The following is a 13,951-nucleotide window of genomic DNA, read 5'->3' as shown; positions in this document are numbered from 1 at the left end:
TTTCCACACACTGTGGCCAATCTGTTGCGGACAAACGGTGCGGAAACGGCCATGCGGTGCGGAAATTGAATACACAGCATGTCAATTCTTTTTAGATTTCTGCAGCGGCCTCTACCCTCTATTTGGGGAGAGATGGCCGCAGCAGAAATGCAGGTGGCGAAGCCACTCCAAAATCCGCAGCTGCGGTTTTCCAGCGAAATTCTCGTGAATTTTCGATGCGGCCAATCCACAAGAATTCCGCTGGAAATCCGTCCCACGTGAGCCCAGCCTAAAAGGGCCAACAACGATCAACCGAAAAATGAGGAAACGCTTCTTCATCAGCTGGCGCACGCTCGCATCACAACTGATAGTCCCTTATAAACAGGAATGTACAGCCGGCAATGGAGATGAACGCTCCGATTAGCAATCCTCATCCCATGAGCGGTTCTCGGTCCGTATAAAAGAGAATGAAACAAGCGGCAATTGACATGCATGCTGATTGGTCCTCGATACAGCGGGCTGAGAATTAACCAATTAGTTCTGATTAGGGTCGTATTTACACGGGCGAGCGTGATGTCAGGCCGAGAAACTCAGACCGATATTGATCACATGGCTGCGCGTGATATTATGTAAAAATCGCATGTTGTTTCCGTAGGGAAGGGAACCTCGCGTCTCCTTCGAGTGCTACATATAAAATAATGTGCGATATCGCGCCAAAAATAGGACATACTGCGATTTTCCAATCTTGAACTATTGTCGCAAGCGAAAAAATTGTGCAGGTAAATGAACCCTTTGTGTATAATGAGGTATTACAACGCACGGGCTCTGGGTGTCTGACAATCACACAGGACTTGTGTTTTTCTCGCCCGTGTAAATAAGGCCTGACTCCAGTTACTGATTCTGGCGCAAAAGTAGCAGTACTAACAAAAAAAATTCTCCGGTGCCCCTAAGCGTGTTTTTTTTTCTCTGATTGGATGGACTGAGAATAATGGCCGCATTTACACGGCCCATAGCGAGCTGTGCCCAAATTCTGAGGCACAACTGGCATCACACAGCATGCGGCACAGTCCTATTCTCGCCGAAAAATCGCACAAAGAGAGGAGCTGCTGAGCTTTCCTGTCTCCGACTACCGGTGTGAGAGAAAAAACAGCCGTGGAAATGACGTCACTGGAAATAATAGGTATTATAATGCGTGACGTCTGTACGTCTCTTCACCCGTGTAAATACAGTCTAAGGCCTCTGTCACGCAGGCGTTGTGGTTTTTGGCCCCTCGCATAATGGCTGAAAATCGCATGCACGGGAGAAAGCTGAGACTAGATTGCCTGTTTTCTCGCCCGTTCACACGGCCGGGCTGCGGCGTATATACACCGGATCCCAGAATTCCATGGGCCGGGGGGAGAGGCATTGGCGCTGCTAAGGTCTCTCCCCCTCCCCTTGCTGACTGATAGTGGCAACAGAAGCTCCCATAGAAACCTATGGGAGCTGCCGGCAAGGCGAGCAGGAGGGACTTTGGCAATGTGGTGACTGTCCCACTGAAAACAATGGCCGATGCGTTCCGAAGGACGTGAAAATATAGGCATCGCGATGAGGGAAAACATCGCCGGTGTGTATGACTCCAGTGGAGTTTATAATTGCGCTAGTTCTGTGTCTCGCAACGCACAAAACTCGCACGAGATTCGCGCTCACGTGCCTAAGGCTATATCCACACGGACGGATTTGCGCGCACAATAGGTGGAAAGTGGAACACATTGACTTCAAGGGGTTCGTTCACATGCTTGTACTCTATTGGGCATTGCGCAGGTAAGGCTCACAAATGGAACTAATTAGACTAATTAGGGTATTTTTTTGTCGCAGGCAAAGTAACCTTATTTACGGGCACACAAAGAACAGTAAGTGATGCGCCCGTATGTGCGTAATTTACTGTATTTGTTGCAGCGCATACTGTGTGCGCGAAAAAAAATACGCAAGCACGTTCCCATTGATTTCAGTGGCCAACTATATTTAGTTTGTGTGCTATTTTCGCGCTTCTACTTTGCTATTTGCGCAACTGAAATGTGCGCACAAAGCACGCGTAACCGAACGCTGAAATCAGTGGGTTCTGTTCACCGCGTGTTTTGTGCGCACATTTTACGCCCGTAGAGATGATTTTAATGCATTTGTGCGTATTTTTCACACGATATTCTGGCGTATGAAAAAACATACAGCATGCCCTATCTTGCCTGAGGATCTCAGGACATGCTGGGACTTGTAGTCCCCCTGGAGAAGCTGCAGGCAGCACATTGACCGCCCTGTGGGGGGAAATACAGCTTAGAACGCAGGAACTTACACCACGTGACCGCAGATCACCGTCACGTGCTCGGGACGCTGCTGGGCGGTGACGTCACTAGTGTGCGTAGCACAGAGGCATGCCGGGAGATGTAGTTTTAACTCAACGCAGACTTCCCGGACGTGAGGAGGAGTGTAAACAACCCGGAGCTGGAGCCCGGGGGCGACGGGAGCCCCAGGACTGGGGGATGGGGAACTGCCTGTCCTCGCAGACCGCGGATGATCTGTCCCTGCTCAACGACTCAGACGGGGCGAGTCTGCCCGGGGAGCCCCCGCCGCCATACCAGGTAGATAGCCAGTCACATCGGGAAGTGTCATGGTGCTGCTTGTCACTGTGTCATATCTGGCACCTGTCATAGGAGTGCTTGTAGCCTGCAGGCTGGTGACGTCATTGTGCACTGCAATGTGTGATGTCATCAGATGCACTGATGTCAGTGTGGAGGGTCTACATATGTGCATCCATCCATGCTCTGGCTAGTTCAGCACACTGTCAGATAGCGCCCCCCGGTGGCTGTTGGGTGGTGCTCTATTGCTGCATCATGACTCTTGGCAGAGATTGATGTGGTTGCATCCGCTCCTGACCACCAGCAGAGGGCGCAGCAGCACGGTGGGAGTAGTAGTCTTGGACTATAGATGGGAGGGCAGATGTCCTCAGTGTGACAACGAGTGTGGCCTCCACTGGGGGGCGCTCCTTACCTGTTCGAGATCATTGTCCTTACGCTAAAGTAGCACTTCAGGCCAAACCAGTGGCCCCCATACTCCTCACACCTGCTGATCTCAGCGTGGTCACATGACTCTGCATCTTCTGGAGGCCCCTTTTATAGTTATTCGAAGTCAATTTGAGGACTTTCTCAAATGTGTGTTTTTGTCTTTTTTTTAAATTTATTTATTATGTATATTTTGCTTTTTTTTTTTTACACATTCTGATCCATTTCTATATGGTGACGTTTTCAGGAGCGGGAGCCGGTTCCGGTCTATCACCCCACGCCAAGCCAGACGCGCCTCGCTACACAGCTGACCGAGGAGGAGCAGGTGTGGATCGCCCAGAGGATCGGCCTTATACAGCACTTGCCTAAAGGCAGATATGAGACGGGATCCGAGCCCTCCGAGAAGAAACCAAAAGAGTGAGTGATCTTGTTCATTAGACTGCCAATATCAGGAGAGACCGAGGCCTTCAAGGGGTATTCTCTAAATTTTGAAAGACAGAAACAGCGAAACTCGCTGTGCTACATTATAACTGCTATAATACTGACCCCACTATGTACAAGAATATAACTACTATAATACTGCCCCCTATGTACAAGAATATAACTACTATAATACTGCCCCCTATGTACAAGAATATAACTACTGTAATACTGCCCCCTATGTACAAGAATATAACTACTGTAATACTGCCCCCTATGTACAAGAATATAACTACTATAATACTGCCCCCTATGTACAAGAATATAACTACTATAATACTGCCCCCTATGTACAAGAATATAACTACTATAATACTGCCCCCTATGTACAAGAATATAACTACTATAATACTGCCCCCTATGTACAAGAATATAACTACTATAATACTGCTGCTATGTACAAGAATATAACTACTATAATACTGCTCCCTATGTACAAGAATATAAGTACTATAATACTGCCCCTATGTACAAGAATATAGCTACTATAATACTGCTACTATGTACAAGAATATAACTACTATAATATTGCCCCCTATGTACAAGAATATAACTACTATAATACTGCCCCCTATGTACAAGAATATAACTACTATAATACTGCCCCCTATGTACAAGAATATAACTACTATAATACTGCCCCCTATGTACAAGAATATAACTACTATAATACTGCCCCCTATGTATGAGAATATAACTACTATAATACTGCCCCCTATGTACAAGAATATAACTACTATAATACTGCTCCTATGTACAAGAATATAACTACTATAATACTGCCCCCTATGTACCAGAATATAACTACTATAATACTGCCCCCTGTGTACAAGAATATAACTACTATAATACTGCCCTTATGTACAAGAATATAACTACTATAATACTGCCCTCTATGTACAAGAATATAACTACTATAATACTGCCCCCTATGTACAAGAATATAACTACTATAATACTGCCCCCTATGTACAAGAATATAACTACCATAATACTGCCCCCTATGTACAAGAATATAACTACTATAATACTGCCTCCTATGTACAAGAATATAACTACTATAATACTGCCCCCCATGTACAAGAATATGGCCGCCTGCACACGGGCGGTATTTCCCGCGGGATTTCCGCCACTGAAAGTTTGCATAGGAGTGCATTACAATACGCACTCCTATGCAGACGGCCGCGGTTTGGCCACGCGAAATCTCGCGCGGCAAACAAACCGCGGCATGTCCTATTTTTGTGCGGGGCTCGCACTCACCCGGCCGCCGGCTCCGGGCTGCGCATGCGCCGGCTGCGCGACAGCCGGCACATGAAAGAGCCGGGGCCACCAGGCACGGGTGAGTACGCGCTCGTCCCTGCAGGCTCCCGGGTCGGGTCCCTCGGCGGGAATTCTCGCTGCCGGATCCGACCCGCTCGTCTGCAGGCGGCCTATTACTACTATAATACTGCCCCCCCCCCCCCCATGTACAAGAATATAACTACTATAATACTGCCCCCCCATATACAAGAATATAACTACTATAATACTGCCCCCCCATGTACAAGAATATAACTACTATAATACTGCCCCCCCATGTACAAGAATATAACTACTATAATACTGCCCCCCCATGTACAAGAATATAACTACTATAATACTGCCCCCCTATGTACAAGAATATAACTACTATAATACTGCCCCCTATGTACAAGGATATAACTACTATAATACTGCCCCCTATGTACAAGAATATAACTACTATAATACTGCCCCCTATGTACAAGAATATAACTACTATAATACTGCCCCCCCATGTACAAGAATATAACTACTATAATACTGCCCCCCCATGTACAAGAATATAACTACTATAATACTACCCCCCCATGTACAAGAATATAACTACTATAATACTGCCTCTATGTACAAGAATATAACTACTATAATACTGCCCTCTATGTACAAGAATATAACTACTATAATACTACCCCCCCATATACAAGAATATAACTACTATAATACTGCCCCCTATGTACAAGAATATAACTACTATAATACTGCCCCCTATGTACAAGAATATAACTACTATAATACTGCCCTCTATGTACAAGAATATAACTACTATAATACTGCCCTCTATGTACAAGAATATAACTACTATAATACTGCCCCCTATGTACAAGAATATAACTACTATAATACTACCTCCTATGTACAAGAATATAACTACTATAATACTGCCCCCTATGTACAAGAATATAACTACTATAATACTGCCCCCTATGTACAAGAATATAACTACTATAATACTGCCCCCTATGTACAAGAATATAACTACTATAATACTGCCCCCTATGTACAAGAATATAACTACTATAATACTGCCCCCTATGTACAAGAATATAACTACTATAATACTGCCCCCTATGTACAAGAATATAACTACTATAATACTGTCCCCATGTACAAGAATATAACTACTGTAATACTGCCCCCTATGTACAAGAATATAACTACTGTAATACTGCCCCCTATGTACAAGAATATATCTACTATAATACTGCCCCCTATGTACAAGAATATAACTACTATAATACTGCCCCCCTATGTACAAGAATATAACTACTATAATACTGCCCCCCTATGTACAAGAATATAACTACTATAATACTGCCCTCTATATACAAGAATATAACTACTATAATACTGCCTCCTATGTACAAGAATATAACTACTATAATACTGCCCCTATGTACAAGAATATAACTACTATAATACTGCCCCCTATGTACAAGAATATAACTACTATAATACTGCCCCCTATGTACAAGAATATAACTACTATAATACTGCCCCCTATGTACAAGAATATAACTACTATAATACTGTCCCCATGTACAAGAATATAACTACTGTAATACTGCCCCCTATGTACAAGAATATAACTACTGTAATACTGCCCCCTATGTAGAAGAATATAACTACTGTAATATTGCCCCCTATGTAGAAGAATATAACTACTATAATACTGCCCCCTATGTACAAGAATATAACTACTATAATACTGCCCCCCTATGTACAAGAATATAACTACTATAATACTGCCCTCTATATACAAGAATATAACTACTATAATACTGCCTCCTATGTACAAGAATATAACTACTATAATACTGCCCCTATGTACAAGAATATAACTACTATATTACTGCCCCCCCCATGTACAAGAATATAACTACTATAATACTGCCCCCCTATGTACAAGAATATAACTACTATAATACTGCCCTCTATGTACAAGAATATAACTACTATAATGCTGCCCACTATATACAAGAATATAACTACTATAATACTGCCCCCTATGTACAAGAATATAACTACTATAATACTGCCCCCTATGTACAACAATATAACTACTATAATACTGCTCCTATGTACAAGAATATAGCTACTATAATACTGCCTCCTATGTACAAGAATATAACTACTATAATACTGCCTCCTATGTACAAGAATATAACTACTATAATACCGCCCCCTATGTACAAGAATATAACTACTATAATACTGCCCCCTATGTACAAGAATATAACTACTATAATACTGCCTCCTATGTACAAGAATATAGCTACTATAATACTGCCTCCTATGTACAAGAATATAACTACTATAATACTGCCCCCTATGTACAAGAATATAGCTACTATAATACTGCCTCCTATGTACAAGAATATAACTACTATAATACTGCTCCTATATACAAGAATATAACTACTATAATACTGCCTCCTATATACAAGAATATAACTGCTATAATACTGCCTCCTATGGAACCTCGTCTGTATTTTATATCTACGTGATAGACGATGATTTGCCTCTTTCAGGATGGTTCACCCTTCTACCATTATTGTACTGTTTGATGCTTTCCCTTCGCCTATGGCGGCACCATGTATAGAGGATTCACCTCCAAGGATGGAAGACCTGCAGGTACAAAGGCCGAGTCCTCCCATCTGTCCTCAGTGGCTTCTAGTCCTTGGATTAGGAGGCTTGTAGGTTCGCAGATGTTCTTGGATTTCCAGGAGGGAAGGGGGAAGTCTCTTCCTGTCTGTTCTGCATTGCATCACATGGAGCTGCTGGTTCCTGCGATGGTTTCCTTCCGCCCAGTACTATAGACTGTAGAAACTCCTCGGATAATGAGCGTCTGCTGTGGTCTGCAGCAGCTCAGTCATCCCACACCTGGGGTAGTGTGCTGCCATAGATCTTCAGGTCCCAGGAGCACAATGTAACGCTTATTCAACTAAGGACAAGGGCAAGAGTCTGTTTTCTCACCTAAACAGAGCTTCAGAGACCCGATTTAAAGAACGTTCCTCAAGCGGGACTATTCTACATGGCTTTGTCAACCATATACTGAGTGTGTTGGCTAAATTTCCCTTACAAAGAGCCTAAATCAGTGCAAGGTTTGATGTTTGCACGGTTGGCATTCATTGACTGATTTGTGTTGCAGTAGAAATCTCCATTGTCTGCAGCGCCACATCGTTCTGGGTGAAATCTAAGAGATTCCAACAAGTATCTAAAATACAATGGGTTCAAGATGGAGACCATCAAATCTGCCAACCAGTCTTTTATAGCAAGGTTGCCTCATGGCTATCTGAGGGACGCTTCCTTTCTTACTCCTAAAAAGTCTCTCCTCTTCAGCTCCCGGTCCCCCTTCCTTTGATTTTCGATGACCCCCATACATTTCCACAAATGATGTCTTCAAAGTGGCCACGCATGTAAGAGAGAATTTCATCCTCGTTACTCCTTACAAGGATGACTATTTTTATAGTGGTATCATCCAGTCAGCGATGCTCGGTGCATGAAGAACCCATCCTGGTTCTCGTCCTCAATGAGGTGGTTATTGAATATCCAGAAGTCAAAACTAGTTCCCCAAATTGGCAGACCTTCCTTGGAGTAATATTGGACTTTTTCCCAGAGATGTTTACTTCTTGAGGAAAATGTTTGAAGGGTTATTTTGATCGTTCAAAATTTGGTCTCTGCTCCCCAAATCTCGATGGGATGAGCCATATCGGTCTTGGGCACACTCATGTATTTTGGCAGTACAGTGGGATCACAGGGATATAAAGCAGTAGGAAGGGTAGATCTCCGGTTCACGGGCAATGGACTGCGGTCTTCTGGTTCAGATCATTCCCATATCTCAGAGAAACCTGCCAAGTCTTAAAGTGGTGGTTCCAGAAGGAAACACTTTCCCAGAGGGTCCCTGGGGGATTGAGGAGCCGGTATAACAACCCATAATGATCTTTATTTGTATAGAGCCAACATATTCCGTAGAGCTTACAAGACGGGGGGATACAGAAAGACAAAAGTACAAAAACCACGGCTACATAGTAATCAGTTGATGGAAACCGTAGGGGTGCGGGTCCTGCTCCAACGAGCTTACATACTACAAGTAATGGGGTGATACAGAAGGTAAAGGGGCTGGAGATGTGCCCGGTATGGCGAGGTGGAGAGTGGGGGATGCTATACACACAAAACAATGGTCAGACATTTAGCTCTGTGATGGCTGAATCGATATGACTGCAGGAGCGGTTTATGATGGCTAGCAGGAGCTTCAGTTAGTAGGTCAGGGAGCATGTTATCAGGCGGAGTACAGAGGGGTTTGGTTTAGGGGATATGGTATGCCTCCCTGAAGAGGTGTGTTTTTAGAGCACGCCTGAAGTTCGATGAATCAGGGATTTCCCCGATAGTTTGGGGTAGTGTGTTCCAGAGGACTGGTGCTGCTCCTTGAGAAGTCTTGGGAATAAGTTTTTCGAATTAATGGGACACTTAAACCGATTTCATTAGCGGAGTGGACGGCGCAGGCTGAGTAGTGGATTGAGATGAGAGAGGCAATGTAGGGCAGCACAGTGCTGTGGAGGGCTTTATGGATGAGGGTAATGAGTTTGAATTGAATGGTATATTTGATGGGCAGCCAGTGCAGTGACCAGCACAGGGCAGAGGCGTCTGGCCAGGAAGATGAGCCTGGCTGCAGCATTCAGGATGCATTAGAGGGGGTAGAGTCTGGAGCAGGGGTGGTTGATCAGCAGCGAGCTGCAATAATCAAGCCGAGAGTGGACAACAGTGGGCAACAGTGATATTTTAGTTCCTTTGGTTGGGGGACTCGCACTGTCATATTAGTCGTCTCAGGGCTCATCTCTGTGGAACAGTTCTTCCAATGCAGTAGAGCTTATAGCAGAGTTTGAGGTTCTGGGAAGTGTTCGCCCAACTATTCGGAATCGTGTCTCAACTAGGATTTATGTCTTAAAGTCTTGGGAAGATCCAGTAGTGAATCTGTTTGCTTCAAGGCAGGTAAGTAAAGCCGTTTTACTCCATCAGTGCAGGAGACCGACCCCCAGGAGTGGATGTGGTTCTCCGTGTTTGGTATCAAGCTCTCTTTTACGCGTTTCTTCTTCCGTGTCATTCCCAAAATACTAAAGAAAATAAGGGAAGACCAAGCCAGAGTAATACTAGTAGCTCCATTCTGGTGAAGAAGAGCATGGTTCACATAGCTAAGGCTGATGTCATTGGGTTGGGTTCTTCCAGAGATCCTGGGATTATTACTTTGGGGTTCAGTTCTCCATCCTACCAAAGTGGAGAACTTGAATCTGAGAGATTGGAACTTGAACACAGGTTATTGCTAAGTTGGGGTGGGGGATGTTGTCTGAAAATGTCATTCCTACTTTATTAAAGAGTAGGAAAACTGCTACGTCTAAGATCTACTCTAGCTTTTGGAAGGCTTCTCTTGGCATCTCACCACTATCATAGCTGTTAGGATAGCGATTAAAGGGGTTATCCGTCGATTCAAATTCCTTACAGGAACGCGCAGTCGGACCCACTACTTCCGGTTGCATTCCAACATAAGTTCACATGGTATCGCGGCCTCCATTGTCAGTGAGGTCATGGAAGAGCGACAGGATGTTGCATCATTACAATAATTAGGCAAGGCCTTCTTTCTATCACTGCATCAGCCTTCCTACGGCATTCCGATAAGACCTTTAAATCGCCTGATAACCACTTTAAGCCCGTCCTTTTGTTTTTGCCTAACAGTCTCTAAATACAGTAAGTCCAAGAAATTATTCTGCCTTTTCAACTTTTGGGCCCCAATAAGGGTAAATCGGCTATAAGTATTCCATCTCTAGATAAATTGGGCCAGCCAATTGTCTTGTGTACAAATGAGTTGATGGACCACTCCTGTCAAGTCCACGCTGGTGAGATAGTATAAACTTTGTGGGCAGAGAGAGAGAGAGTGCATCTGTGGAAACTACTTGTAAGACGGCAAACCGGTCTTCTACCTTCTCTAATCCTTACTGGCTTGATCTTCCACCTCTCCAATCTCCAGAGATCCTCTGCTATCGGCCGTGGGTGAGTGGAAATTACTGACTGCTAATTTGTTTGTACAGAACCCGTAATGGCACTCTTTGTATTCCCTCCCTGGGTGTTGCAAAAATAGTCTGTCCGTTCAGTGTAAATGAAGCTTTTAGAGCCTTCGGCCCTTTTACAATTGGAGCTCCAAAAAAAAAAGCACAAAAACTTGTATCACTGAGCAGCAGAAAAACATCCCCTGGAAGATGAATCTAGATTTGTTGCACCATGCGGATGGGAGGTCAGAATGTGGTGCGAGCAGCATGAATTGCTGACCCCTTCCTGCCAGGCGGGTGGGGAAGGTCTGGGTCCTCTGATACCTGTGGATGGGCACCACAACAAATTGCTACAGTTCTTAAGGCCAAAGGAGATCAGCGTTCTTCTAGATGAGGGTCGTTCAGTGTGTTTGTTCTACTGTATTAAGACGAACTCTTTACTGTGACCCACGGAGGACTGCTGGGGGCGCTACCTCTTTAAGGGGACCCTCTCTAATGGTGCTGACATAGGTTCCAAAAAATCTAATTACCGGTGAGTGCAATTTTCATTTTCTTGATACATAAATGGCCGCTCAGAACGTTTTGAACATAAGAACAGAATCGTTGCGTTCCGTACCTCCTCTTACGGGTTGGATAACCATCGTTGCACATAATGATTGCGCCGCTGCTGTTCTCTCTCCGCAGGTGTGTGATCTGTATGCTGGATTTCGTCAGTGGGGATCCAGTCCGCTTCCTGCCTTGTATGCACGTCTACCACATGGAGTGTATAGACAACTGGCTCATGCGCTCGTTTACATGTCCGTCCTGCATGGAACCGGTGGACGCTGCTCTCCTCTCTTCCTATGAGACCAGCTGAACGGATGGGGTCACCCGCTTGTGAGATCATGGTAGCCGGCGAACAAGGCGTGGTCTGCGCACTGAAGTAACGCTTCATGCTTTGGCCAAAAGTCCATCTTGTGTGACGTTGCTTCCTCTGGAGTTATGAGATGATCTACCAGCTGCTTGCCGGAGACCGGATCATGGAGATCGCTGCTTCCCGTATGGCTGATATTGACTATATTAAACGTGACTGGAATGTGCGAGGACTGAACAGTGGAAGCAACTCCCCAAAGGGGACCTGTAAATGCCATCTACCAGCTAAGTGGAGCCGCGTCCCAACGGGCGCTGCATTACGGGAGTCGTTCATCTCACAGCAATGGGGGGAAAGTGTTGCCTCTCGAGTTTTCGTATCTTCTGCCAGCGGCAGAGGGGACATTTGTGGTTTTCATAATGATACCAAATAGCTTGTGTGAGCGTGCGCCGGTAGAGGCCGTCTGAGCGTGCGCCGGTAGAGGCCGTCTGCGCGGGCAGCGTGATGTTTGTACATTTACGATTTAGACATTTTAAAGGCACTTGTCACTAAGGAAGACCTTATAAAAGAGCACTTTACTCCCCCGAGCATTTCACAGTGGAAATAAATCATTTAGTGGACCGCTTGTGTCAAATGTAGACCCTCCATGAGTTGTCATCCAGATCTAAACTGTAAGGGGGCATCACACGGGTTACATGTGATGCACACGGTTCCCAGGGGATCTGCCCCAAATCCTGAGGATTTCCTGCTGTGGATTCTACACTTTCCTCCTCCTGTGAATCCACATAGAAAATCAGCCTAGTTTGTATTTACTTTAATTTCGTCTTGTTTCATAGTAGGAGGGCGGAATCTACAGGAAAGTCTTCAGACTCAAGTTTTTTCATATTTTGTGCAAATTAAAAAAGAAATCAGTTTTCCCCCTCATTCTGCACTCAGTGCCCCATAGTGACAAAGTGACAACAGAATGGGGGAAGTCTTTTGTAGTTTTTTTAAATGAAAAACAACCATTCTGCATTGACATAAGTATTCACACCCCGTACTCAGTACTGAGGTGAAGCCCCTCTGGCACTGATTCCAGCCCGCAGTCTTCTTTGGTTTGATGCCACAAGGTTTGCACATCTAGATTTGGAGATTTTCTGCCATTCTTCTCTGCAGATCCTCCCCAGCGGTCAGGTTGGATGGGGGCTGGCTGTGGACACCATTCTCAGGTCTCTCCAGAGATATCTGATTGGGTATAAGTCAGGGTCTGGCTGGGCCACTCAAGGACATCCACAGAGTTGTCCCTAAGCCCCTCCTGTGTTGTCCTGGCTGTTGGCTTAGGGTCATTGTCTTGTTGGAAGGTGACCGTTCTGCCCGGTCTGAGGTCCTCTGCGCTCTGGATCAGGTTTCCATTATCTCTGTACTTTGCTCCATTCAGCTTTCCATCAGCCCTGACCGGTCTCCCTGACCCCCAGCATGATGCTGCCACCGCCAGGCTTCACTGTAGGGATGGTCTTGGGCAGGTGATGAGCGGCGCCTGGTTTCCCTCCGCCCTGACCGGTCTCCCTGCCCCTAGCATGATGCTGCCACCGCCAGGCTTCACTGCAGGGATGGTATTGGGCAGGTGATGAGCGGCGCCTGGTTTCTCTCCACCCTGACCGGTCTCCCTGCCCCCCAGCATGATGCTGCCACCGCCAGTCTTCACTGTAGGGATGGTACTGGGCAGGTGATGAGCGGTGCCTGGTCTCCCTGCCCCCCAGCATGATGCTGCCACCGCTAGTCTTCACTGCAGGGATGGTATTGGGCAGGTGATGAGCGGCGCCTGGTTTCTCTCCACCCTGACCGGTCTCCCTGCCCCCCAGCATGATGCTGCCACCGCCAGCCTTCACTGTAGGGATGGTACTCAGCAGTTGATGACCGGCGCCTGGTTTCCTCCAGACATAACACTTAGCATTCAGGCCAAACAGTTCCATCTTGGTTTCATCAGACCAGAGAATCTTTTTCTTAGTCCAAGAGTCCTTTCTGTGCTTTTTGGCAAACTGCAGGCGTCTTTCCCATGTATTTTAGGGCGGTGTCATATGGGCGTATTTGTGCACAATACCCAGTAAATAAAATCTATTGATTTCAATGGGTTTCTCTACATTTCCTTTTTTTGTGGGCACAAAAACCCCTGCAGTATGCTCTACTTCTGTGTGCACCAAAGATCCCCATAGCAGTGGAAGGGGATGTTCAGATGTGCCCGCAATACTCTG

At 45.5% G+C, this 13,951-nt stretch overlaps 1 protein-coding gene across 1 annotated transcript; it reads left to right on the top strand.

Annotated features, from left to right (window-relative positions):
* The first annotated feature begins 2,381 nt into the window (after nt 1-2,381).
* LOC136612929 (RING finger protein 11-like) lies at nt 2,382-12,340 on the top strand. Its single transcript, XM_066593695.1, has 3 exons — nt 2,382-2,591; nt 3,259-3,428; nt 11,555-12,340. Exons 1-3 carry the CDS (start codon nt 2,385-2,387, stop codon nt 11,724-11,726), a joined length of 549 nt encoding a protein of 182 aa, XP_066449792.1. The 5' UTR covers nt 2,382-2,384; the 3' UTR covers nt 11,727-12,340.
* Nucleotides 12,341-13,951: the final 1,611 nt, after the last annotated feature.

The sequence above is a fragment of the Eleutherodactylus coqui genome, chromosome 2 (assembly GCF_035609145.1).
Source record: "Eleutherodactylus coqui strain aEleCoq1 chromosome 2, aEleCoq1.hap1, whole genome shotgun sequence".
Classification (NCBI taxonomy): Eukaryota; Metazoa; Chordata; class Amphibia; order Anura; family Eleutherodactylidae; genus Eleutherodactylus; species Eleutherodactylus coqui.
Note: the sequence above shows the minus strand (reverse complement) of the source record. Positions and strands in the feature narration are given on the sequence as shown.

Coding starts and splice junctions, on each gene's coding strand:
- LOC136612929 (XM_066593695.1), top strand. CDS start 2,385: ATGCCGGGAGATGTAGTTTTAACTCAACGCAGACTTCCCGGACGTGAG. Junction 2,592..3,258: donor AGCCCCCGCCGCCATACCAG/GTAGATAGCCAG, acceptor TGACGTTTTCAG/GAGCGGGAGCCGGTTCCGGT. Junction 3,429..11,554: donor TCCGAGAAGAAACCAAAAGA/GTGAGTGATCTT, acceptor CTCTCTCCGCAG/GTGTGTGATCTGTATGCTGG.